The sequence below is a fragment of the Haemorhous mexicanus genome, chromosome 8 (genome assembly GCF_027477595.1).
Source record: "Haemorhous mexicanus isolate bHaeMex1 chromosome 8, bHaeMex1.pri, whole genome shotgun sequence".
NCBI classification, from domain to species: domain Eukaryota; kingdom Metazoa; phylum Chordata; class Aves; order Passeriformes; family Fringillidae; genus Haemorhous; species Haemorhous mexicanus.
This window is the reverse complement of record NC_082348.1, coordinates 26319519-26346496: the sequence shown is the minus strand read 5'-3', so window position 1 is coordinate 26346496 and position 26978 is coordinate 26319519. Positions and strand designations below refer to the sequence as shown.

General features: G+C 43.0%; 1 protein-coding gene and 4 non-coding genes across 5 annotated transcripts; all 5 read left to right on the top strand.

The window, feature by feature from the left end:
- Nucleotides 1–763: 763 nt before the first annotated feature.
- On the top strand, nt 764–24315 carry NOP58 (NOP58 ribonucleoprotein). The gene is made up of 15 exons (XM_059853306.1): nt 764–920; nt 3154–3230; nt 4957–5009; nt 6810–6934; nt 7932–8068; nt 9237–9301; nt 10576–10710; nt 11578–11723; nt 12692–12818; nt 13461–13624; nt 14341–14475; nt 15641–15702; nt 18192–18325; nt 23178–23299; nt 23987–24315. The coding sequence occupies exons 1-15, from the start codon at nt 876–878 to the stop codon at nt 24041–24043; spliced, it is 1584 nt and encodes a 527-aa protein (XP_059709289.1). The 5' UTR covers nt 764–875; the 3' UTR covers nt 24044–24315.
- Nucleotides 5272–5360, top strand: LOC132330756 (small nucleolar RNA SNORD70). Its single transcript, XR_009487414.1, has one exon. It is a non-coding gene; the product is annotated as a small nucleolar RNA SNORD70 (small nucleolar RNA).
- LOC132330757 (small nucleolar RNA SNORD70) lies at nt 9885–9972 on the top strand. Its single transcript, XR_009487415.1, has one exon. It is a non-coding gene; the product is annotated as a small nucleolar RNA SNORD70 (small nucleolar RNA).
- LOC132330754 (small nucleolar RNA SNORD11B) lies at nt 11819–11902 on the top strand. The gene has a single exon (XR_009487412.1). It is a non-coding gene; the product is annotated as a small nucleolar RNA SNORD11B (small nucleolar RNA).
- LOC132330753 (small nucleolar RNA SNORD11) lies at nt 12986–13070 on the top strand. Its single transcript, XR_009487411.1, has one exon. It is a non-coding gene; the product is annotated as a small nucleolar RNA SNORD11 (small nucleolar RNA).
- Nucleotides 24316–26978: the final 2663 nt, after the last annotated feature.

Sequence of the window (26978 nt, the reverse complement as noted above, 5' to 3'; positions counted from 1 at the left end):
CTGCCTCCCACTGGCACGCAGCTGCTCGGCTTCTCAGCAGGACCGCGGCACAGAAGTAGGTCAGCCAGGCACCGCGCTGTGCACGCCCGGGCTGTGCCAAGGACAGAGCAGGAGGTGGCACAAATATCCGCCCCTGCGCCCCCGGCCCTGCCGTGCCCCGGACAGGACTGCCCCTGCCCCGGGGAGACCGCAGCAGCCTGGGGAAACACGCAGCGTTCAGAGCTCTTGGTTTATATGTGCAGAATGTCGGCCAAGCCAAGCTTTAAAACACACACACAATCGCACTCTGTCAACAATTCTTTACGTAAAGAAACTGGTTTTGGTACGATGAACTGTAGGTCAGGCCGCGGGAGCGAGAGCGAAGCGGGCAGAGAACGCAACTCGCCGTGTGCGGAGGGCCGGGGGAGCCGGCTGCACCCCGGCACCGCGGCCGGTCCGTCTCGGGGTCGCCGAGGGGGCCACCCGCTCACACCCGCTTCTGGATCCGTACGGGAAACTAAGTCTCCGGCACGGCCACCCGCGTCCCGGGGGACACCCCGCTTCCTATCTACGGCGGCCGACCCTGCCGCCAACTGCGGCACCCGGGGAAGCGAGGGCAGCTCTGGTGAGGTGCTACAGGGGCACCCCGGCGGCTCCCGCGTGTTTGTTCGTTTGGAGACTCGAACCCGCGGCGGGGCGGGGGACAGGCGGGGGCGCGGGCGCGGCCCCGCCACGTGGCTGGCGGGCGGATAGGCGGCCCCGCCGCTTCCGCTCCCCGAGCGCGCTCACTTCCGCTGCCGCAGCCGCTTCCCTTTCCGCTTCCGCCGCGCGGCGCGCGCGTGCTTGAGCGGGGTCCGGTGAGGCGGCGCACGTGGCGCCCCCCGCCCGCCGCAGCGATGCTGGTGCTGTTCGAGACCGCCGCCGGCTATGCCATCTTCAAGGTGAGCCGCGGGGCTGCGGCTCGGGGCGTGCTGCCTCTCGCCCGACGGGTCGCGGCCGCCGAGCTGCGGCGGAGCAGAAGGGAGGGCGAAGGGGGGCGCGTTGGGCCTACTGTGGAAATTACGGGGAAACACGGGCGGGGGTGAGAGTGAGGGAGGGACGGAGGGCCCCCGCATCCAGTGCGGCCCCTCGGGGGGGGGCAGGGCCGGGGGTGGGAGCAGAGGGGTCGCGTTGTGATCGAGGCCCCGGGGAAGGGGCTGCTGGAGGAGGCTGAAGGCGCTCGGCGGGCGGAAGGGGATCTCCTCGGTGCCTGCCAAGCGTCGCCTCTGGCCCTCGTTTGCCCCCCTCTACCGGCCCGGATTCGGTAGGAAGTTGTGCTCTCGTGGCCGTGCCCCTTTCGGCCTGTGCTGGGGGCAGCCGGGTTGGGGGGTGCTGACCCCTTTCTCATCCTGGCTGTGCCCTCGGGGCGGCTGTATCCGCAGAACCCCGCGGGTGCGTGAGGGGCGTGTGGGAGACGGGCAGCGCCTTCCCGGCCGTGCGGGGCCGCTGCCCTGGGCGTGCCCGAAAGCGGGAATGGCGGGGACCGTGCGGGTCCCCAGGATTCTCGTGTCCCGACCTCGCTCTCCCAGAGGGACAAGCAGACACCTTCCCGGGGATTTGCCAGCCTCCTGACCGGGTGGCTCAGGGCTGCAGCTCCCTGGGGCTTTGAGCAAGCCTAAACTAGAGTTGCTGCAGTGTCGTGCTCCTTTCTGGCTTTTCTTTTGCTCGAGTGTTGATTCATGTACAGTTTTACCGGCTTGGTCTTAGTTTGATCATAACATCCTTATTTTTTCCCCTCCAACTTAGTCTTGGGGTTTAACTTTTGTGATCATTAGTGCAGATGTGAAGAGAGGAAGGCTCTGGTTTCCTCTACCTTTGCCTGTAGCAGAATTGCACCCTTGCTGCTCTGTGGAGCACGATATTTCCTTCCTCTGCCGTGAAACCTTTTCTCCTCATTGGGGTGAAGCCATTCAGTTTAGGCAATATTTTGTTATAAATTTTAATATTGTAATTTCTGAAGGGAGGCTAGGTATGAAGCAAAGGTAGAAGGAGGGACATACAGAGAGAACTGCAGGGAGGTATCTGCAGAGGTGCTGCAGTGTTTGCTGCAGCTGTCAGCAGTTATCAATAGGCGTGTCATTTTTATACACTAACAGTCTTGATTTTAGCGTCTTTCATTTTTTTTTATGTGCCCATGTCTTTTTATAGAAGCTGAAAATTCTGTAGGTGTTGGTGTAGGAAAAATGAACTGCAGGAAAGAATCATCTGGCTGAGGAAAGGAGGAGTTGCCCCAAGGTTTTGCTGTGCCTCACAGTCATGTGGGATGTTAATTGCTAGGTTTATTTGCTCACCTACTAACTGAGTTTAAAAAAAAGACAACCTCCTTCAACCAGGGTTTAAAAATCTTCTAGGGAGCAAAATTTATAATCCTAGGAATGATTCCTGCACTGAGTTAAATTGCAATTGCGTTGCGTTTGCGATGTGGGGACAAAACCACAAGGTTATTGAGTGAGATGTAAAGAACAGTGTTGTAAAGATCTCGACTATTCTCTTGAGCCATTTTCTGAGAACTTGCCATGCACTCTGCATGTTGTGAAATGTTTATAGGCTCCAAGAGTGTAAGTGTTAATCTTGTGCTGCTTAAAAGCTGAGGGGGTTCCCTGTGTACAGAGATGGGATTAAGCCATTGCTGCCTCTTAGGTAATTGTTGGTGTGGTTGATGACCAAGCTGTGGTGATGACTGTTCTTTACAGGGATGTTTTCATTTTTGTTTGGGTTAGGTCTGATTAATGAAAATAACTTGGGGGATCACTGCTTTCTGTTAGATTTCCCAGGTGGTTTTTTTTTTTTTAAGCAGTGGTAAATTTGGGTTTGGGTCACTGTGGTTATGAGTGAGTCTTGTAGAGGAGGTGGAGCAAGCCCAGTTTTGATAAAGAAGAAGAGAGTTTTTGCTTTAATGTGCCGGGTCCAGGAGGACACAGCCATTATTGTAGAACTTCGGTAATTCAGATGAAAGTAAAAGTATTGCACTATTGTCTTGGTAGGGTAAAGCTGCTGAGAGAGAATGGTGAAAACAGAGATCACTGAAGTGACTCAGTGTTAACTACTGCAGAGTGGTTGGGTGCACTGTAAATGTTTCAGGTCTCCTGCGTGTAAGAACTAAATATAGTTGTGTGTTGTGGTTTTTTCCTGCAGGTTCTGAATGAGAGAAAGCTTCAAGAAGTTGACAGTCTGTGGAAAGAATTTGAAACTCCTGAAAAAGCAAACAAAATGTAAGCAGCTTTGTGTGGGGATAGCAGTGTGGCTTGTGGAAGGACATGGCTGCCTGTAGTTACACACAGCTGAGGTTCAGAATGAAGTACTGATTTTTGGGTTCCAGTATTGTAAAAGCTGTTGTGAGCTATTGTGAGCAGTGATAATGTGAAATTAGATACTCTGAGATGCTTACAATGAAATATCAAAGTGAAAGAAATATCTTACAGAATAATTAAGTAGCAGAAGTCATTACCATGTGTCACCAAAGCAGAAAAATTGAACAATATTTTAAGGTGATGTGGGTGCTTTGACAAGGACATCCAAGCTTGTAATGCTGGAAGTGTCAGTGAAATGACAGGGGTGTGTGCTCTCAGGAAATTATTTTGGGAAAAATAAAGCTTAATCCAGGTGGAACTAGGTAACTCACTGAATTGAGAGCTAGTGTTGTTGCCCATGCCAGCAGTGAGACTTAGCACCACTGCAGAGTTCACAGGGATTGCAGCATCCACTAATCAAGCTGGCCTTTCTAGCAAATTGCCCTAAAGCTGGGGACAGTGGTGGATTCCTTCCAAGTCTGTGTAGTGGTTTTATTGGAAGATTTCTAAGCAGCTTTATAATGGATGCATCCATTGTAATAACCAGATTATAATGGATGCATCTGAGCAAGCTGTGCATTTCATATTTATCCTGCTGTGTAGCAGTACTTAAAGCAGAGGCCAGAATATCCCACATCTTGCCTGTTTGTAATGTGGTTAATCTTGTCCTGGAAACATCATCTTGGGCACTAGGTATACAGGATGTGGCTCTTAATGGGATCTCTACTCTGATAAAAATAATTCCTCTTTTACCTTTCTGAAAAGGCATCAGTGTAAGCCTGAAGCTTTTGTTGGGATCTGCAAATGCTTAACTCAAGTATTCAGCTGTATCTGTGACCTTGCTTCCTTTGCTGATACTTGACTCACAAGCAGCAGTGGTTAATCAGAGCTGGATTAGTTAAATGCCTGTCCCTGACAAGGAATTTAGTGGATTGAGATAGCTTCTTAGCTGTAACTATATATCAACACCACAGGCTGTGTGAGGGGTAGAGGGAAGCTGTCTGACACAGGGTGGTTAAACACTCCTCGTATGATTCTTGGCTCTGGTCAGCGCTCAGGGCATTAAAGAAATTTTTGTTTTTTGTCTTAAGCTCGGCTCAGGACTTGTATTCTAGCATCTAATTACAGGGGAGGACTTGAGGATACATGGGCAATGAATCAGTTCAAATTTAAAGGCTTTGAAGATGTATTTGGTTGAAAAGCATGTTAAATCTGAGCTGTGCAGGCTCTGCATTCCACAGAGGCAGAACATTTCCTTTTGAAGATGAGTGGAAAGATGCTATCATCAGTCAATCAGGGTGCAATGTTGAAATTTAAATGGATGATGTCTGTCTTTAAATATGAACTACAAAGCAAAAGGAGGGGTTAGGTTTTCTGGTGATGTCGGTCCAAGAAATGCCAAATCAAAATTCCTTTGTTTTTTTTTTTTCCCCCTTCATAGAATTATTGTGGGACCGAGCTGAAACATCACACCAGACTCAGTTGGCCAGTTGGGTGCTCTCAGTCCTCTTTGAGGGTCTGAAAATTGATCTTTGCTCTCTTGAAGCCATTGGGAGTAGAGAGGAGCTGTAGTAGCAGAGGCAGGAAAAATGGTTCTAGCATGTGGTTTATGTACACTTGTTTACACACTTCTATTTTATGTCTGTAGAGTAAAGCTGAAACACTTTGAAAAATTTCAGGACACAACAGAAGCACTTGCTGGTGAGTTAACACTATTATTACAAAAAAAATCAAATCTCTATCATGCATTATTTCGCTCATTGCTTGCCTGTGTCCATGCTCTTTCTTTTCTTGGCTTTTAAATTACAGGTTTTTAAAAGTGAGCTGGTTTTGATGGTTATGAGGTCACCTATCCAGTCTCTAGTGCAATAAAGATGTAATAAAGTCTAGTTTTTTCCTTCAGTGCATATTTTTAAGCAGTTTACAAATGAGCACCCTATAAGTTGTGACTGACATGTGTAGTCTGTCTGTTGTCAATGATGGATTCTTGTTGAAGCTGAATATCACTGATTTGAGTCAACAATTCGTCACTACCACTGAGACAACAGACAGGTATTAAGAACATTCATTATTACAACCACCTGGGTTTTATGGATACATGTTGTGCCTGTTTCAGCCTAAGAAAGGTCTGTGTTCTCCTCAAATTCAGGAGTTTAAGCAAAATGGGAAGCCTTATATTCAATATTTTTTACGAATTCTGCACTTAAATGCTTGATGTGTGGCCTGATTTGAACAGAAGTGGTAGGAATTCTAGGCAATAATTCAGAAATGGTGTGACAATTACTGCTGAATGTGCTGTATGATTTAAGTAGGTGAGTGTTCCAGGTCACATTTATAATTAAAGATCAGCTCTTCATATTCTGATGCAGTAGGGATACCTTATGAAGGAAGCAAAGAAACAAGAATGGAAACACAGCCATCAAACATGAGATGCAAGTAAAAGAGCTGAGATTGAAGCTGCTGTACATTCCTCTCTGTGACATATTTTTTGGATTACATTGCTTTTGCATAGGTTTGGATTCAGTTCATGTATTCTTAGGCTGATTAAAAAAACCTCAGAAACATCCAACACCTTCTACTACTCTGCTTCAAGTAAGCTTATCTGTGAAACTGAGATCTTCAGACGACTTATGGCTCATTTATTTTGAAGGCAGGACTATGTATGTGACTGTTTCAAGGGGTTGGATGCTGTTGGCCAGCTTGCAGGGTAGAAAATTATCTGCATTGCAGAAGGGTTGAGAGGAAACTCAGCACAGCACTTTGATTTTACTCTTACATGTCATTAGGTTCTGGAAAGCAAAAATCACTAGCTGCTGCTCTGTTACTGTGGTGGAGATGTATCAGTCCCAGAAGTTCAGTGGAGCTCAGAGCTGACCCTCAGAGTTGTATAAGTGCCTGCTTAAAATATATTGTGTGGGATTGTAAAGCTTTTACAGATCTATTAATATTTAAGAATTAAGAACATCCTTTAAAGATTCTTCTGTCTGCATGCTGTATTAAAAGGGTCTGTCTGACTGTCCAGTTTGGCATCATTCCTGGGGCTTTAGATAGTACATTATCGTCACCAGAGAATGCAAATAAACCATTACTCAATTTAGGATATCATGGTTGCTGCCTAAGGGATCTGGCAAATGGTTGGTTAATTAAATTATACACTAAATATTCCCATATAACTTTGCCATTGGAAATGTTAAACATGTATCTAAAGCATATGGCATACTGTTTGTAGAGATCCTTTAACAAAATTGGCAAAAATAGAACTGAAAACATATGGAGAAAGGAGAGGCAACTGGGAGAAAGGTTTTTCATTTAGGCCTTCAGAGGAGGACGTGTATAATTTTCTTCTATTTTGATTTTTAGCTACTGCATGGTGAAGTAGTATTGCACTCAGACTAGAGCTACTGTGCACAGTTAAAATAAATAGATGAAGTTAGGAGTAATATTTTTACAGGTTTTAGGAGAGGAAAGAAATAGCATCTTTGGTCTTTTTGTTTTATACAGCATCCACAGCTCTTGTAGAAGGCAAGCTCAGCAAGAATTTGAAGAAGATTCTCAAGAAGATAGTGGCAAAAGATGCCCACGAGCAGTTGGCTGTGGCAGATGCCAAACTTGGAGGTGTCATAAAGGTGATAACTGATTTTGCTGTTTTTCCGTTTGTCTCATGCTACTGAAATGCTGCAGTCAGATTCCAGAGATTTTGCAGTTGCTAGCAATGGATTATGCTGCCAGTGTTTGCAGCATAGAGGATAGTCATAGTATGTGTACAGGGAAGATGTTGTCTTGAGAGCACAGGTCACTGGTATGGTAAGAATGCACTGAGGTCTTCAGGTTTGCTTGATTTCTCTCTTAAATATTGGTTAGAAACCCAGCAAGTAGAAAAATTAATTTTCTAATTATCCAGTCCAGAAAAAGAGTGGAGGGAGGAACCAACCAAAAAACCCAAGCCAGCCAGACACATATTCCTCACTAACAGATGCAGCAATAGTAGGGTGATGATTTATTGTCTTTCTGGGAGTGGGCATTGTTGTGCATTCCTCAGTGTGCAGGTAGCTGTGCACAGCTCTTGGTCCTTGCCTGCCCAGAGGAAGGAGGTTCAGTGAAAGTGGATTGCTTTTTCCAGTGTCTCCTAAGTGTCAAATACCAGTTTCCCATCTCATGTCCAATTGCTCCCCGTTCCACTGAACTTTGTTCTGACAACCTCCTCATGCTGTCTTAGGAGACTGTGGAGGGTGCAAAATGAGGGCTTCATGTTAAAGTGAATAATAGCAAGGACTTTAAACTAATTATTCACTGTTGTTCTCTGAAAAAGACACAATGCCCCTAACCCTCTACCTCTGAATTTTCTTTCTGTGACCAAACTGTTTCTAGTAAACTTCAAAATCCTGAATCTTAAGTTGAATGTTCTACATAGCATTAATTTTAAATCTGCTCTTCAAAGTGGAATGTTAACTGTGTGGGGAACTGGGCGTGTCACTACCTTGAACATCAAAAATGGATGAAACTTGTGTGATCACAGGATTGCAGTGGGAAAACCAGTTAAAATGATGTAAGGCTGCTGGAAGAAGGACTTCAGAGGAATGTTGTGTTATGCCTGACTTTGGACCATTGATTTCCACACTGCAGGAGAAGCTGAATTTGAGTTGTATACACAGCCCAATGGTTACAGAGCTGATGAGAGGAATTCGCTCACAGATTGAAGGGCTCATAACAGGCCTCCCTTCTCGAGAGATGGCAGCTATGTGCCTGGGTCTGGCACACAGGTGAGTTCCTACAACAGATCTCTCTCATCCTGTCTGCCCCTGGCTGTGCTGTGCTGCTTGAAGTGTTTCTGAGTATGTCGCATGGTCTCATACTCTGTAAGTCAAGATACTTCTGTATCTGAAATCTTGTTTTACAAAGGAAGGGCTTTCAGTTTGCACCCACCCTTTAGGGAAAGGCTTCATTTTCAGCCAAAGTGGAAGCTGGTAGCTTTCCTTTTCATGTTATATACATCAGGATATACTTCTGGACTGTGTCTGGAGCAGTCAAGGGAGTCATTTGAAGCTCCATTGCCACTAAGAGACAAGGTAGAGACCACAATTTGATGATTTATGCTAGAATAAATACCCATATAATAGATAATGCAAATGTTAAAGACAGGGTTGTTCTTCCCACCTTGTCCTTGCTGCTTTTTAGATTTATAGGAGTAGTAGTTAAATACCAAGTAGTTGGATCACCATGGGATCAAGCATCCATTAGTGAGTAACTTTTTAATCCATATTCTAACATGACCTTGTCCTGTCACAAGCCATTGGCAAGCTGGAGAAATGCTTTGCTGTAGCCAATTCCTTAAAAGTGTGTTTGCTTAGAAAATGGGCATTAATATTGAAAAAAGACTTTTAAAATGCAATTCTTCATTGATACCAAGTGTCTTTCACTGTAGATTACAGAGAAATTGTTAACATAACATTAAAGCCAGATGGTAATGGGCTTTCTCAGACAGTGAGAATCTGTTCCAGGAAGTTTCTTTTGTTGCTTCACATTAGTGTTGCTGGTATTTGCCCCTGGGAGGTGCAGTTTTGTGGATTGCTTCCAGCTGCTGCCCAACTGGAAGTGCTGTTGACAAAGACATTTTGTGGAGAACCATGCAGAAAAGCCAAAAGCCAATTAATTTCCTGCCACAGCATTCATGTTCAGTCTGCAGCAGGTGGTACAAATAACTTTCACTTTCACCCTGGTCACAGGGATGGGAGGGACTCATGTCAGGGCTGTTGTGGAGCTTGTGTCAGTGTGGCTTCTGGCCCCAGCTGAGAGCAGTCAGTGGCACAGAACTGAGCTTGGTTTCAATGAACCTGCGGACAACTGTATTCCTGTTAAAAAGGAACAGGTGGGGCATATTCTGCAACAGGATGTCAGGATGTTGATGAAACTGTGTTTGTGTCTCCTCAGCCTTTCCCGCTACAAGCTGAAATTCAGCCCAGACAAAGTAGATACCATGATTATCCAGGCAATTTGTAAGTATATTTAGAGCTTAAATTATTAATGGATTTGGCTTAGGGAAGCTGACTTCTTTACATTGACTAAAGAAAAGTATTGCTGTCAATTTCCTCCTAGGATGTCTTAGTAAATTGGGCACTGATGTTCATCTAGGCATAAAGTGTGTTTTCTCAATAGGGTTTTCCACAAGCAGAAACATTTTTAGGGCAATACAATAAACTGGCATGCACTTTTTCTTAGCATAGAAATCAGCTGAACTACAGGCAGTGTTAGTTCAGTCCTGTAAGGGCTTTCCTTCCCCACATGTCTCTCTTCTGAGTGGTGCTGTGAGAATGGGCCTCACAGGGTAGCATTTTCTGACCCATCATTTAGGTGGTGTTTTGCATAGAGGGCAGTGTAGGACTAGACTCCTACATTAGGTGTGTAAATCACACTCCAGTGTGTAATGCTGTCTCCTTGCTTTCTAAATGCAAAACAGACTGAAGTTGTTAAAGCAGCTAGGAAAGCCCATTCCTCATTTTTCCTTGAAGAGACACACATCATAATCTTCATGCTTGCTGTGAAGCAGTGGTGAGGAATCCTGTTTGGAATATTAATTCCCAGACTGTTGCCAATGATGAAACATAGTCAAACTGAAATTAATGATGTAATTCAGTTCCTTCATCACTACCACTGAGACAACAGATGGGAATGTTGGTTTTGCATTAGCAGGAAATATTTTAGCCTCAAGGCTGTCTAGCAATATAGACTGTAGGTGCTGTACTCTAATAAACTATAAATCTGCTTATTTGTCATATCGAGTAAATGGTGAGCCCTTTGGCTTTGTATTTGGTATATTTATGTTATAACAGCAACTAAAAGGCTTACTTTTTAAATTAAGTAATGGAATACCAGATCAGTTAGTTACCAGTAAAACACACTTTTTCCTCAAATTTGATTGGATGCCTGGATTTTACATCAACCTTGTGTGTAGCATTTTGGCTGACAAAGAGGAAGGAGAACTGGCTGCTGCGCTCCTTCTAGGGGAATGTGCTTAGGGAGTTTGTCCAAGATGGTCCCAGTGATAAAACTTTGGGGCCGCACTCACAGGAATTCCAACATTTCTGTAGTATTGTGCCTGGTATTACGCAGCTCTCTGAAAAGTTAAGACTTCTAGTGTAATTTGGTTTGTTCCAATATTTATGGAGTGAAATACTTCAGGTAATCTCCCTTTACGCTATTGGTTGGTTTGAGAGTATCACATTCTTTGGTTGCCCTTTTAGAAAAAGAACTCCATCCTTCTTTCTTTTAGCACTTCTTGATGACTTGGACAAAGAGCTGAACAACTACATCATGCGCTGCCGGGAATGGTACGGCTGGCACTTCCCTGAGCTGGGCAAAATCATCACAGACAACCTGACCTACTGCAAATGCGTGCGCAAAGTCGGTGAGCAGTGAGGGCAGCCCAGCCTGGGCATGGCAGTGGGCACAGCCTGAGTGGCACAGCTGTGGGACCCACTCTGCTCATCGCCCTGAGCAGTGCTGCCTTCAGCAGCAGGGTGGATGGGGCCAGCAGAAAAAGAGGGTGTGTTTGCATCTGGGTCTTGGTGCAATTTGCTATTTGAAAACTGAAGTGAAAGCTGATGCCACATCTCCAGCCAGTCCTTCATGGACCACCAGCATGTCTTAGAATCACAATTAGTCAGCAGACCAGTTTGGAAATCAGCTCCTAAAAAACTGATGTAAAGAAAAGTGTTGCCTGCCTGATGTTTTTGAAGAGAGCAGCTACTAGAATTACTTATAAGAGCAGGAAGAATGCTATATTTTGGACACATGCCTCACCTCTTGGGCTCATGTGCTTTGTATTGATTTATTTTTTGCTTAGTTGGTTTTTTGTAATAATGAAGTTTGTAGTCCAGAGGGAGACTTGGGGTTTTAAGAGAGCTTTTTTCCCCCTCAGCTGTAGAAACAATTAAATAGATTTGGTTAGTGGTAAGTGACTGCTTCCTGGAATTCTATTCTTCTAATATTGTCACTGAAGATTTTGCAGCAACCAGCTACTGAAAAGATGAAGTATGCAGTATGAGCTTTCTGGGTTTTTTTTCTAGTTTCAAATTTAATATTTCCAACCATTCCCAGTTGGTATAAACACAAAGTCAGAACACTGACATATATTTTAGGAATTTGGAATAGTGTGATGGCAGACTTGACTCACTGTTTTTATTTTGGCCTTTTATCTTCATCTGTTTCTGTGCTTTTTTTTGCTAGTTCATCTCGCCCCCAGCACAAACATGCTTTCATCTGTCCCCTACAGGAGACAGAAGCAATTTTGCTTCCACTGATGTTTCTGACATCCTACCAGAGGAGATTGAGGAGGATGTGAAGGCTGCCGCTGAGATTTCCATGGGGACAGAAGTATCAGAAGAAGACATAAACAACATCATCCATCTCTGTGATCAGGTATGTACACCTGAATGGATAGCAGTAGGACTATTTCAGCTCACAAGAGCCACTTCTGCTAAGGAGAGCTTTTCCCAGGGCAGTGCTAACTCTTGTGATGGCAGTGATGATTCCTGTGTTGTTGCTTTCCTGATGATCAGACGTGAGGGTGCACAGTCACTACCTCATCTGAGCCATCTCAGGCTGTTGATGTCTGCACAAGGTCTTCTGAAAGTGGCAGTCTTACTTTTGGGAGGAGTTTTGCTCTCATTGTACTTTCAAGAATTTGAGATAATAGCATTGTATAGCCTCTTTTTCTTCTGTCACTGTGGAAGCTAGGTGATAAACCCTAGGTTAAAAATGGACCACTGAAGCCCCAAAAGAATTAGGAGTTCTACCCTGCTCTCTTCTGGGCCGTGTGTGAACAAACACCCTCTGACTTCAGATCTGCCAGTTGGATCCCTTTGTGACTTTACCAGGAGTGGCAGGGTTAGGAGTTCCTGTTCTTGGTCTAGACCAGGCTGCTTTTTTATGTGCATTCTAATTCTGTCTATTTGTATGAAACAAGTAAAGACAATGTATCCCATTCAAGAGAATGGTGGCAAAGATTTATGTGAAAACTGAATATTCCAGGGTTTTGTCCTAAAGAAAATGTCCTTACTAAGTATTTCTGTTCTGCTTCTGTCTTTGGAATGTTGTCAGATTCTTTATCAGAAGTTTTGCCTTTTTTTTTTAATCAGGAATAAATAAGTTGCGTAAGGGAATAAGAAGAACAGATGTTCACAATATACTTTGTGGATGTAGCTCTGCTCTGGGAATATGCCCTGTATAAAACTTCCTGTAGTTCTGGCTCTTGGCTGTTTGCATTTTGCAATTTGTTAGTCTCCTACATTGGAATTCTCAGCTCTTCCTTGTGTCAGTATATTTATCTATTTCTATTTTTTGGTCGGCTGATACTGACTCCTGTAACCAAACTCTCTCTGTGCCAGGTGATCGAAATCTCAGAGTATCGGACACAGCTCTACGACTACCTGAAGAACAGAATGATGGCCATTGCTCCCAATCTCACTGTCATGGTGGGAGAGCTAGTGGGAGCAAGGCTCATTGCTCATGCAGGTGGGTTACAGTGACCAACATGAATGACTCTTAGGTGACCTCATCAGAGGTTTTCTCTGAGGAGCTGGTCAGCTAACGGCATTATGTAAGGCCTGGTGAACATATCGTGGTAAATGGGGTGAAGGCAGCACTTCAGGAATCTTGAGAATACCAGCATGAGCTTGGTAGTAGTCTGTGATGACAAAATCTCAGTTGGCCTGAATTCTTTTTGGAATATGAGGGCAACTTAAGTCACTACCTCTTCTGAGACACTTACTGAGCCTCCTGCTGATAGTTCAGTCACTTCTGAGGTATAAAACCAGCACTGAGCATTTATAGTCAGACTGGCTCAAGATAGCAGCCTTATTTCAGTTATCTGTGCTGCAGTTCTGTGATGAAATGTGCTTGCTGTCAGACTGTCAGGAGTGGGCATTATTCCAATGGAATATGTTTTATTGAATCAGCCTTCTCTCCTGATGCTCAGATCAAACCAAGACAGTTGAGGCATGAAAGACTGAAATGGTTTACCTGTCCTTCAGGAAATAAATGGAAAACAGCTCTTACGAAAACAGATGGATCTGAGCTTCTTACACTATTCAGAAGCAGGAATCTAGCCTAGCTGCTTCTCTGACAAATTACTCTTGCTGTGTCACCTCCTTCTAGGTTCCCTCCTGAACCTGGCAAAACACCCAGCTTCTACGGTTCAGTTACTGGGTGCTGAGAAGGCACTCTTCAGAGCACTGAAGACTAAAAGGGACACACCCAAGTTTGGCCTTATCTATCATGCCTCTCTGGTGGGACAAAGCAATACCAAAAATAAAGGAAAGGTAAGTTGCATAGTTCTTTGCTGGCTTGGCTTTTTCCAGGGCATTAATATCTTCAGCTTCATGATAGCTTGAGCTTCACAGTGAGGCTTTTCTGTGGCTTGCTTTACTGTATTGCTTTGGAACATGGAAAATACCACTGTCCTAGAAATCTTTGAATATTGTTCACTCCTGTTCAGAAAAAGGAATGGGGTTTGTCTGTTTGACATACCTGAGCAATAACAGGTGTATTCCAGATGAGTTTGGATTTAACACTGGCTTTCTCAAGGGGTATGTTACTACTTTCTTCTATGTGATAGTAAACTAAGGTGTTAAAGGCTTTAGTCTTGCCTGAAAATTGGACTCTTTTTGTACTGAAGTTAGTAACAGCTTGGTCTTAAAGCTTAGTCTTTCATAATGCAGGTGGATGAATATGTGTTTGAATTTTGGAGAAAGCTGGAAATGACACCTCAGACTAACCTGGTCTAAAGGTTGGGGTAGAGTAGAGTATGTATAACTGACTTGCTGTCTCAGAAGTTTCCTTCTATTTCTCAAGGAAGCAAGGTGTTACATTAACAGTATTTCAGTGTTGAAAGAATGAGACACTAATTACTTTTTGGACTAAACACTGCTAATAAATGGTTCTTTGTTCTTTTGTAGGTGGGTATGGTTTCCAGATCAGAGTGAATCATTGCCTTATGTTAATTCTTAGCATTTAATATTATTTTTGGCTTTTCCAGATTTCTCGAATGCTGGCAGCAAAGACTGCCTTGACTATTCGTTACGACGCCCTTGGAGAGAACACCAGTGCTGAAATGGGAGCTGAGAACAGACTAAAAGTAGAGACAAGACTGAGGCTTTTGGAAGAGAGAGGGGTAAGTCTCACAGAGAGCTGCATGAAGCTGTCATTCTTGTTCAGGGTGTGATTTCCTGACACTGCTTTTTGACTCTTCTCTTTCAGTAGCATGTCACTCTTACCCTGTAGTTTCTCCCAGCTTTGGCTGGAGTGGCCTGGTGTGTAAGTTGGCTGCAGGCATTTGTGTATCAGCTGTTCTTGTTTACAGGTTGTCTTTATTTGCCTTATACTGAAAAATCTTGATAGCGACCAAGATTAGTAAGATCATACCTTTACATTCACCCTATGAATTGCAAGGATAGGCTTATTACATCTGTACCTTAGAAGGAGTATTTATGTCAATATTTTTTCCACCCTGGTTCCTGGAATCTGGTGGTGCTTAGTCTTAGGGAGCTTTCTCTGTAGCTAAAGCAAGATGTTATTCTGCAAATTGCTGCACTGCCCTCCTACCACCTGATGCATATCCTGGCTCTCCACACCTGCTGTTCCATGTTGCCATCAGCACAGGGTTCTGGGAGAACAGAGACCCTTTCCTCTTTTAGGTGGCTGCTGCATGTGATCTTGTTAATGACAGCTAGGTTCAGCCTTCCAAGCTAGATCTGATGCCAGTGCTTTAGTAGTGGCATCACTAGAACAAAAATGAAAAACCCAGAAAAACCTGCCTGCTCTCTGTGGAAGGTAAAACTTCCCATCAGAACAAAGGCAAGGAGACATGTTAACACCAAAAGACAAACCAGTCACCTGACAAGTACACATTTCATTTAGTTTGGGGCCTGTGTTGTGGCTCTGAGGGTGGCTTTATGCCAGCTGTAGGGTGGTACCTGCCCTGACATGCAGTTACTCTTGCCAAAGGAAAAAAGTGCACAAATTTGAGCTGCTTTTGGGAATTTGGAGGTACAATGTTATGTCATGTTACTGTTGCATATTTGATCCAGTAGTAGATGTCCCTTTCTTGAATTAGGCCCTAGAAGAGCAGCATTAGGAAGGCCATTCTCACCTCAGCCTTCCTCACCTCAGTTACACTCCCTGTCACTACTCTACACTCAGGTGTAAAGCCAATGCAAGTACACAAGAGCTTGACCCATAATACAGTCTGTCTTTCCATGTCAAGAGCTGAACAACTTGTGTTGTGAATTCTTTTCCTTATGAGTAATTTGTTTTTCATATCTAAATTTTTCTTGTAGATAAGAAGAATAAGTGGCACTGGAAAAGCCTTGGCCAAGACAGACAAGTATCAAAACAAGAGGTGAATGGTTTTTCCTTTCAGCTTGCTGAATAAAAATAACTCTCCATGGTTTTATTTCTGAAAAGCTTTTTGGTTGTGGGCTGGGCTGACCTAAGATCCAGAAAACATTTTCTATGCTATTTAAACATTGATATTAGTTTTGTTGCTAATAAGAATTTCCTTTTTCCCAGATTTTCTAATAGTAAATTACTGACTTCATCAGATAACAAGTACTTTAAGTGCTACCAGCAGCACCCCAAAAAGCAGGGTGTTAATATATGGTAGCTTTATTTATTACAATTCCAAATTAAATAAATCAGAGAAAATCAGAGTATGAATTAGTTTCTTTGACATGGAAGCTGTCCTAGAGACCTACTTAGCCATCCTATTCTTAAAAAAAGGAAAAAAAAATAGACACCACTTGTTCTGAGCATAGCTTCATCTCCTTATTTAAGTCGTGCATGTAATAAGTAACATGTCTTAAGCAATAAATAAGGTGTTTATGTACTCTGGGCACTGTTAGAACAGTTTCTGGTGCCCAAAGTGACACTGTAAATTGCAACTGGGGCAGCTGAACATCTGAGGATTTGAACAAGGTATTATTAGTCTGTGCTGTGACATGTGGGTTTATTGCTTAATTTAGTTGCAGGCTTCTTGCTTAGCTTGCCCTGCTTATTTTGCTGAGCTTTTGGTGTAGAGAGGGCAAGAGCTCAGCAAAACCAGGTTTCAGTGCTCATTCTGTGAGGAAAAATTAGCACTGTTGCACCCATCTGCAGCCCCCAAACATCTTTCTGGAGTCTAGCTGTGACTTCTATTTCCATATGCTAGGCATTTCCAAGTGTAGTGATGGCTGTGATTTCTGGAGCAGCTTTTGCAGACAGTGTCAGTCAGTAAATGAAGCATCAGGGCATGTCAGGAAGCAGGAGCTGAGGGAGGAGGTTGTTAAAGAGACAACATAGATGCTGGGGTTTGACCTCTGGGAAGGAGGAATCAGGAACTCCTGCCAGGACATGTTTCTGCTGTTAGACATGCTTTGCAAACATGTCTAGGCTTGGGGAGAATCTGAAGATAATTCCTGGCTGTTTGGCATAGTCTGGCTACCTAAAAGGGAAGCTAACTCAGTACTTGTCAGATTGTCCTTGTAGTACAAAAATGGCAGTACTGCTGCATGGGCATGTTAGGCTAAAATAGTGTTTTAAGGAGATGGGCAAGAATCTTAGTCTTGCATGGAGCTATGGATTTTGTATGAATTAGCTAAATTAAAGTAATGTATCAGAAGTTAAATGCGAGTTAGTTTTTAGAGATGAGATTCAAGTGAAACATTTCTGTATGCTTTCCAAAAAATATGCAAGAGATGCTATATTTGTCTTATTTATGGTTTTGAGGTTTTGGTTTTTGGTTTTGTTTTTAATTAGCAGTATTATGACAATGACAAGGAAGCCAGTGAGCACTCACTTGGGTTTATATGAAGCAGAGTCCACTTTTTGCAAAAGGCTGCATAATCAATTTCTTTAAACCAATATGCAGTGTTAATACCCAGAAAAATAATTTCCCATGTTTAGAGGACGAGCTGATGGTACTATCTCCTGGCATTACACATGCTTCCCAGCCCAGTCACTCAGCTTCACTTGCTTTTATAACTTGTGCAAGGCATCTACTTCAGATTCCTATTTTAGAAAAGTTCAGATGTCCATTAGGTGGCTGGGGACAAAATATTTTAGACTTAGTGTATTAAAACTTCTTTTTTCTTCAGGAGGAATTCTCTTCTGAAGAAGAAGAGAGCTGCCTCATTGCTATTTGATGGTTCAGTTGCCCCTTACAAGTTCCACTTAAAGAGCACTGGATTTCAGGGTGGCTGGTTCTCTACAGCCTGTGGAGGAGTTTGGAACTGAACAAACGAGCATGCAATAACTGAGAAGAGGCAGTTTCAGACACAGATTAGATATTTTTGATTGTCCCATAAATTCAGTGATACAGGTGCTACAGCAATGAGCTGTAACATTACCCTGCCTTGTGAGTTTGCCCTCAGTGTAATGGTGGAGAGGCAGTGTAGAAAAAGCAGAAGTAAAGCTACTTCTAATGCTGTGTGTGTGTATTATTAGCCCTAGGGTACAGTTATGGGATAATATACCAAATCCAATGCACTAATACAGCAAGTGGTGGGGAGCTGTGTGCTTTTGACCATATGGCTATGCTGGATAGGCTTTCAGCACCAGAGAAATCAATGTAATGGGTAATTCAAGTGCTCTGTAGAGCCTTGAACAGGTATAAACCAGGACAGATCAGACAGTTGTACTTTGTGGGGTATCTCTTTCCTAGTCATGGTTACTGATAAAGGCTCTGTGTATTGGAGGGAGGGCCTCGCTACCTGTAGATGCTTTGTTAGCTGAGCAAGATTGATTTTCAGATATTCTGGGTAGGTTGTGTTGGAAAGTTTATGTTCCACTGCAGGGTCTTCCCTGAAGGTTTGCTCTTCTTAATACATAAACTGACTTTTTTCTTCATTACAGTGAAGTAAAAGTGTTTGACCCCTCTGGTGACTCAACGCTTCCTGTTGTTTCCAAGAAGCGCAAAATTCAGGAGGTGGATGAACAGGACACAGAGGTTGCAGTGAAAGCAAAGAAGTTCAAAGCAGAGATGAAAGGTTGGTTGCTGTACCTGTGCTGCTGCCATGTCCCTGTTTGTATTGTGCAGTTGGGCTTAGCAGTTACAGCCAGCCACAGTACCTGGGTATTCTCCTTGAGAACGGCAGTGTATTTTAAAAAGTGACTGACACCAGACTGCAGTCAATTTACAGGCAGTTGTAAATGTATAAGAACATTTAAAAACAAAACTCTATTCATATTCTTGCAGAATTTCTTGCTCAGCAGGTTTGTATTTAGTATCTTGAAGACAGAAAAGCTGCACTCTGTAAAACCAGAACTTGCCTTATTTTCTTTCAATAATACTCTTATTCTGTATAGATGTGTTTTCTGGCATTTCTCAACATATAAAAAGGTCAGACTTTGACTTGAAATGACACTTGGAAATTTCCATCTGAATTTACGTAATACGTGAACAATTGTTATTCTCTGGGGAGCTAAAACTGAACTATGTCCACAGTTGTTCTTTCCTTCTCTGATAAGTTACTGTATGAAGAAAGATTTTGAACTACAACTGCAAAATAATCTAGTTTAACATTATGGTTCATCTTAAGAAACATTCTGTTCTCACCAGGGTGTAACTTGGGAGGGGAAAAAATGGGGAAAAAGAAGATGACTTAAAGTCACTTCTGTGAGATCCAGAGCCAGATCTGGGCACGAACCACTCCTCTTTTGCCAACTACCTGTGCCTGCAGCAGGTGGGGGCTGTCAGGGCCTTCCCTTTCTGCCTTCTCTCCTGCTCTCTTCTGGGGGATCAGAGTGCAGATATGCTGGTTCCATGCCTCTTCACGCTCAGGTGATGGCAGGTGTGATCATTCCAGACACCACTTAGTCCATGGTGTGCATGTACATGGAGGAAGGAACGTGCAGGAATCTAAACATAGCTGAGAAGTAAAGTTACACTGGAGGGAAGGAGAATCCGTTTTGCTGTAAAGCTGAGATCTGTGCTCCACCTTGTTCTCTTATACTTAACATAATGAGAAAAGGACATGAGTACTTTAGAGGCTTGAACTTTGCCCATTTGCTTTTGGAGAATGTGGTTGTTCTCACAGCTACTGCTTTTGAACCAACTTCCCCTACTATAGCCAGAATTATTCCCTTGGGCTTCCCCTGCATTATCAAAGCAAGGGTTGGCATCTCACAGGCAGGAGCTCATTGCAGGTGAAGTATTACATTGCCTTCCAGCCTGCTCTTTTGTAGTTTGAGGAGGATATTTCAGTTCATAGTTATATCATTCAATGGTTGGTGCTTTTATACACAAACCTGCTTGTGTTTGCTTCATTTACTTGATTTCCAGATTTGGGGATTGGGTGGAGCTTAGCAGATATCCTTGAGTTGGAGGTGGTGTCCAGAATACTTGTGGACTACTGAAATCTGTGCTGTTTGGCTGCTTGTTTTACAAATTTCCCCAAACCTGAAGTACAGGCTTCAGATGTGTTGCTTTTCTTCCTTAAAAGATGGGTAATTCTTCAAATGTGTGGTTAATAGCTCCTGCTTTTTCCCAGTTCTTTCTATCAGCTGGATCCTTTTATTTGACTACCTGGGCATTAGTGCTAACTGTGCCAGTTGCTTCAGACTATAGAATAAATGTTTCCAGAGAGTTTATTTAACTTATGTCACCTCTATGCAGAATTAATCCCTTTAGCCTGTCCTCTTGTACCCTTGAAAATAGCATTGCCTCATGTTTGCAAATTATATTTGAGCACCCAGCATGGGTACACAGATTTTCCTGACACCTGCTAGACAGACCATAGCCTTGCTGTTTTGCAGCATGATTCTTCTGATTGCATAGTGTGCTAGTGAGGGCTTGGTGGTCCTAGAAGGTTGAGGAGTTCAGCAAGTCACATAACACACAGAAGGGTGCAGAGGATGTGCCAGCATTAAGATTTATATTGCACGTCCACTTGAATATGCATGTGAGCCTTGAATGTCTGCTGTTCTTGGCTCTGTTGTTTTTTTGCTGCAGTGCTCTATTCAGCTTTTGCCTGCTCAGAGATAACACATCCAGACAGTGTGTTGTGAAAGAAGTCTCTGCCTCCTCCTTCCCCATGCTGTTTGTGCAGCTGCATAAAAAATGGAGGTGGTGGGAAAAGTAGTCCCAGAAAAAAAGGCATTCTTCAGCAAGAAATTTTTGTTGTGCTTTTTACAATAGGAAGGTAAAGGACAGGAAGGAGTGGGAAGCTGCCACTGAAAAGTTCTGGTCAAACCATTGCTTTTAATATCTGTTGTAAAGAGGGGACAGTATTTTGCATTGTGCCAGCCTGAAGTGTAAATGTTATTGCAAGATGAGATGGGTGGTGGTTTCTGTCTCCCTGTTTGGGGTACATGAATGGCAGTACTTTGGGTGGGAACTGGCAGGGGGTTGAGGTGTAACTTCAAAACACATTCACCTTTTATACCTGTCAGGAAACCAGGTGGAAGGATTAGTGCCTGAAACAAGTTATAATCCACTTCAGGAGCTGTCTGTTAAAACCTGTTTTCATGTTGGTGAAGGGAAATAGGGCAATAGTGTTTTTGTGACTGTGGTCTCTGAAGCTGGATGTGGCCAAACAAATGCATACCACCACCAGTGTCCTCAGGGAAGCCTTCAGCTTGCATTTAGCATCAGGATGTAGGAGCAGTTAGTGACTTGGGAAGGTATCTCTTGAAAAGAGAACTATCTTCAGTTAGTGGTGTTAATGGAGTGAACCCTGCAAGATACAAAAGCAGCAGCTTGACAGGGTGTTCTTTACTGCTTGGCAGTGTGACTTCATTCTGTACACGTGGAGCATTGTCTGGAGGAGGGAGAGTACATCAGGCTTGTGTGTTAAAGCTTAGACAGAAATGGTGAGTGGAACTGCTGCAGGTGATGTCCAGCACTCCCAGGGCCATCAGTCAAACTGCTCCTCAGGGTGCTGCTCTCTGTGCCTCTGTGCCTGAGTCAGAGCTATTGGTTTTCTTGTCAGCTGCTGTGTGTCACAAAGAAACCCCCACTGGCCTTGAGTAACTTGGAAGTATTGCACCTAGAGGGAAAGGACCAGCACCTCTGGAGCCTTTATCCTCATTCTGGCTAGGTACAAATATGTGAAGTCTTTTGATGAGCTTTGCTAGAAGGCAATAGCTGAAATCTTCAGGGAGGGCTCTGCTGCTTGCTGTGAGAAGTGACAGTGCCTGTGAGCACCCAGTGCATCATCTGCACTGTAAATTGTGACAGGTTCCACTGCCTGGTGTGTCAGACTCGATGACATCTAGGGTAATAACAAGAAATTATTTTTTCAAGGTTATCACCCAACATTTTTCTTGGAAATGCATATCTTACCAATCCAGCTGAGTAAAAACATGTAGCATAATACTATCTGTATGCTCCTGTTACACAGTGTGGCTTTAATATAGTCTATGCTTATTTTTCAGCTACTTTCCCAGTGTCATACCTAGGGAGGTGAGGACACTTTTTTAATACCTGCTTTGAATGCCTTATGCTCACACACTGTTCTCTGTGAATTTTCTGGCAGAATCCACTCAAAGTTATATTTACCAGGTTTTTATCTAGAATCTTTTGCTGTTTTGCTTCTGGTATGTTTTTAAATGTCAGAAAACTGCATGTGTTGGCTGTATTCTTCTGTAGACATGTCCAGAAATTTTTACCCTGAAGCCAACTTTTTTTGTATAAAGGCAGAGTTTGAAGTGTTATTTTTGACTCATATAATCCTTCTTTTGGCTTGAGGAACTAAACTTGTGACAAAGTGCAGTGAGATGTTAGGAGGTTATGTGGTTTGGGTCTTTTTTTCCTAATTGAACTTGTTCTTTTTGTAACTGGTGAGTGATTGTTCTTGAAAATGAAACTGATTCTTTCCTGGGGAGACATATGGTGAGAAAATGACATCTCTGAGTCAAACCTCCAGTAGCAAAGATACATACCACAAACACCTCTGGTTTCAGCATCAATTTTGTAGCTACTGAAGGACAGTGGTTGCTACATTCAGAACTTAGTCATGAGTACTGTGTGAAACTTGGTATCCAGCACTGACTCAGCTGTGCAAATAAATTTAACTTGGGTATGCTCCAGTAACAGCCTGGCTGCTGCATAGGCTGTCAGCTTGGTAATGATTTTTGCCTGGTTTCTTTACCTTGAGATTCCTAAGACTGTGGGATGTATTCTAGGAAGTGAGTGGTAAATCACAGTTCCATTACCACTGTGATTAGATAGGGCAGCCGTTGATGAATTGTTCTGAAAAGTAACTGTAAGGTCATGAGTAAATCTTTCCCTGGGTTGACATTCCTCTCAGCTTATATAAATAATATTATAAATAATTCCTGTTGTCCAGGATAGGAAAGTGTTTCTGCATTAAATGCTTGAAGTTGCATTGAGATCCTTGTGTTTGCCAATCTAAACAGTAAAGGAAACTGATCTATCTGATCGTTAGCAAATTTCCAACATCAAGATGGAGAAATCAGTTGTGACCAAACTACTGCTGTCTAAATGTATTTCTAAGTGGGGATTTAAAGTCCTTTTACTGCTCCTGTGTTGCTGGTAAAAATACTTGCCAAACTGTGGACAGTCACTTTTCTGATGGAGTACTTGAAGGTAATTTGGCAAAAAAAAAAGAAAACATGCAAGGTTGTTTTAAACTGTGGGAGCAGCATATAGGAATAGCATGATGTGAACTCAGCAGGAGCTGGGAATAGTGCTGTCTGAACACTGACCCTGGTTTGAAGTAGTTGTATATTTTGGTTCTAGCAGGGAGTAGTTCTGCAGGTAAGTTAGCAGAGACAGTAAACAGGAGTCATTGCATCCTCTGATGTCTCTTAGCTTTTCCTTTTGCACTCTTAATAACTGACAACCTGCCTTTCATTTTTGTCCTTTCTGTGGTACAGAAGGGGCAGCTGTAGAAGACGGTGAACCTGTCAAAAAGAAGAAAAAGAAAAAGGATAAGGAAAAGCAAGCTGAAGAAGAGATGGTACTGAGTGAGGAGCTCCCCACCAGCCCCATAACTGAGGTGAGGCAGAATTGCACAGCTACCTGATCCTTTTTGGGAATATTCTCTCCAAAACATAGTGTGGAGTGAGGGGTGGGGAGAAATTCTTATTTGTATAATCCATGGCATGCAAATAGTTTTGCTCTAGTAAATTTATTTTGTGATATCCATCACTGTAATGTCCAAGGAGATTGGCATTGCAAACTAAGATCTGGAAAGTTTGTGACTGCAATGCCTCCATTCCCCTCCTGTCCTCTGCCCACTCCCAGCTCTAGTCTTCCCCCTCTTTGCATCTTTTCTAGTGGAAGAGCATCCCTTGGTGCCAATCCACAGGCATCTTTCTCCACTTTGGGACTTGTAGGGAGCAGAGGCTGTACCTGCTGATTTGATGCCTTCTAGCAACAGTAGAGCAGATGGGACCAAACCCAGCTTTTTGCTCAGTTCTGAAGTCCTGTTCTTAACCCAGGGTTGAATTTTGTGCCCTTTGTGTGTGTCACTGCAGGGCTGAGCTGTGACAGCGTGGCACAGCCTCCCTGGCCCTGTGAGCAGGAGTGCACTCAGCAGCTGAGGGAGGACACGGCTGGGGCTGTGCTCTGCGGAGCATGGCAGCTGGGGTGATGCTTGGGCTCTGAGCCCTGTTGCCTAGCTACACATGTTGCTTTGCTCCTCCCTTAGGCTTTGTTCATGGCAACATTTGTTTGTTTGCAGAATACAGAGAAAAAGAAGAAGAAGAAAAAGAAAATGAAAGACGAGGGTGAAGACTGATATGGAACAGGGGAAAACAGTGGTCCTTGGACAGCTGCTTTGGAGTAGCATTTATCTACATAATTTGTGGAGCCTCTTGCTGAAAACTAACTTCCCTGTGTTGCAAGAGGGCAAGGAGATGGGTTTGATAGCTGTCTTCTCCCTGGAACAGGATACCCTGGTGTCTCTGATAATTAGGAGGATTACTGGTTTCTTTTGTTTAAAAGCTCACAGTAGGTCCTCTTTTCACAACCAGTCTCCGCTGATAAGGAATAAAAACATTTTTATGGAGATTTTATGCCTCTGTCTTTTCACTTGTTTGCTGGCTTTTCTAGCCATTATTAGGACTATTTCTGAGATGTATTGTTTTAAATGACTGATCAGTTCTAAAGTTCCAAATGTGTAAATGTTCTGTTGCAGTTTATTCTCTAAAGATTTGAAAGGTTGTAATATCCTTACATTTTCTATAAAATGGATACAAATATCTGTGCATGATATCAAAGATGCTTTGAACAGTTGAGGTGTGTTACCAAGTATGCACTGTAGTTTTCTTGATAAAACCTTTTTAAGCAACTTCCAAGTGTTTTGGTTTGGCTGCACTGGCTAACAAAATGCAAATGCATGTTTTGAACAAATGTGAGGTAGCTTTCAAATTGCTTCATGGTGATTGTAGCAATTTCCCTTACTTGATTTAAAAACAAAACAAAGCAAGAACCAAACAAACCCTTGAAACTAACAAACAAAAATCCAAGAAAAAAACCCCCAAATCCCAACCAAGCCAAACCCAAGGCAAAATTACTTCAGCTATCTGATAATGAAGGAGAAAAGACAAGTGTTTTATTAGTAGCAGAAATCAGCCATTTGCTAATTCTGCCATTCTTGTGGGAATACAGATGCACTGAAGTAGCATCATGTGATCAAGACTCTAAAGCTCTTCTGGTGGAAAAGGAAGCTTTTTTTTAACTGTGCTTAGCACTCAATTCATTAATTGTTATGAAGGATTTTTTCCCCCCTCACGTGTTGTGGTAGAGTATTACCTGAGCAAAAATGAGTTTCTTTAGCTGAGTAACCTTTGGTAACTGCAGCCAGTGTAGCTGGGGGTTTTCTCTGGAATACTGGAGCTGCTTCCTGAGCAGCTCCTTGGTACTGAACTGCCCATGGCTCGTGGCCTGTAAGAGCAAGTGGATCCCTGATGAGATGGGTAACAAGTTACTAATGCACTGTTCTCTGTTCTACCAGGACCAAGAATATGAACTGCCTTTTTTTTTCCCTTAGGTAGGTTGCAGTGAGTTTAACTGCTGTAATTGAGGTTGCCTGGGTATACTGGGACCATTCCAGTTTATCTGCATTTTGCTAGACAAGTAAAATGAATCTAAGCTGAAATGTTTAAATGGGCAGCAAAGGTATTAAAAAGTATTCCTAATGAAATAGAAAAGTTGACTATTAGTGCCTTTAAGTTTTTTTATTGTAAATGCATTTTCAAACAGGAGTCCTACCAGACATAAAGTTCAGTTTCCTCTGAACTATTAATGTAGTTTCTTCTTCAAACGTATCAGATAAATTATGTATGTGCTGTTCAAGAAACTGTCGTGTATAATTCACCCTAATCAGAAAATTTATATGAACATCAGTTGCTAGTAGGTCTAATCAGTGGGATTGAAATGGAGAGGTTATTTTTACATGGCCATTTTTTCTTTCCTTTTGCTTATTCCTTTGATAACAAGGGAATGAGATTCACCTCTTTCCTTATAGAACACATTTTAGTGGTTTATCATTGCAAGCCAATGTCCAGTGCAGGCCAGCTTCCATATCCCAAGGCAGTCCATTGGAGCTCAGTCATATCTTTCCCTCTCCTGCTCCATGCTGGGAGTGTTGGATTTTAATACCCAATTAACTAGAGCTTCTACTTTATTCTTTTCAAAATGTCTGTGACCCAAAATACTGGGTGGAGAAGAGGAAGTAAGTTTGAAGTTTTTCAGTGCTGGATGGACCATACACTCATCTCCCTTTTAAGCAGCTAAAGGAATAAGTACTCTGGGTTCTGGTTTGAGCTGTTAAACTCCTCATCTTCAGAACAATGAGCTGCATATCCACAAGGGCTACAGCTGAAACATTGGTAAGTGTATTCAGCTCAAGTGCTGAAAATAAACAGTGGTGACAGACTGCAGTCACTGTAGGCCAGGTCACTGCATTTCAGGTTGCTTATCAGTTTAGGCTGGTAAGACTGGTTTCCTCACACATGGTTTTCCACAAATGAGGGTTTGGGCATTTATGTGCAGTCTTGTGTGACTTGTGGTGTTCACAGGGGTCCCAGGACGAGGGAAGAGATGAGAATGTCGACTGTTTTAGAAGGCTTGATTTATTATTTTATGATGTATATTATATTAAAACTATACTAAAAGAATAGAAGAAAGGATTTCTGCAGAAGGGTAAGCTAAGACTAGAAAAGAATGATAACAAAGGCTTGTGACTGACTGAGACAGTCTGTACAGCTGGGCTGGGATTGGCCATTAATTAGAAACAACCAGATGAGACCAATCCCAGATCCACCTGGTGCATTCCACAGCAGCAGATAAGAATTGTTTACATTTTGTTCCTGAGGCCTCTTAGCTTCTCAGGGGAAAAAATCCTAAGGAAAGGATTTTTCAGAAAATATCATAGCTACAGTCTTGCACCTTAAAATAATAATAAAGCCTACAGTTATAGCTGGGAAATACTGCAGCCTCTTTGCACAGAGAAGTGATTCTTACCTTAGAAGTGTGACAAGCCTTTAGTTAAGACCCAAACCTTTTATCTTTTTACAGTAGATTTGAGGCTTGTGTAGCCTCTCCTGTGAGGAGTAATTGTGCATCAAAGACATTTATGTAGAGCCTGAACCGTGGGTCACTAGTTTTTGTAAGGGAGGTGAGTCATCCAAAAATGGATCTTTTGTCTACTGATAAAGCAAAACCAAAAT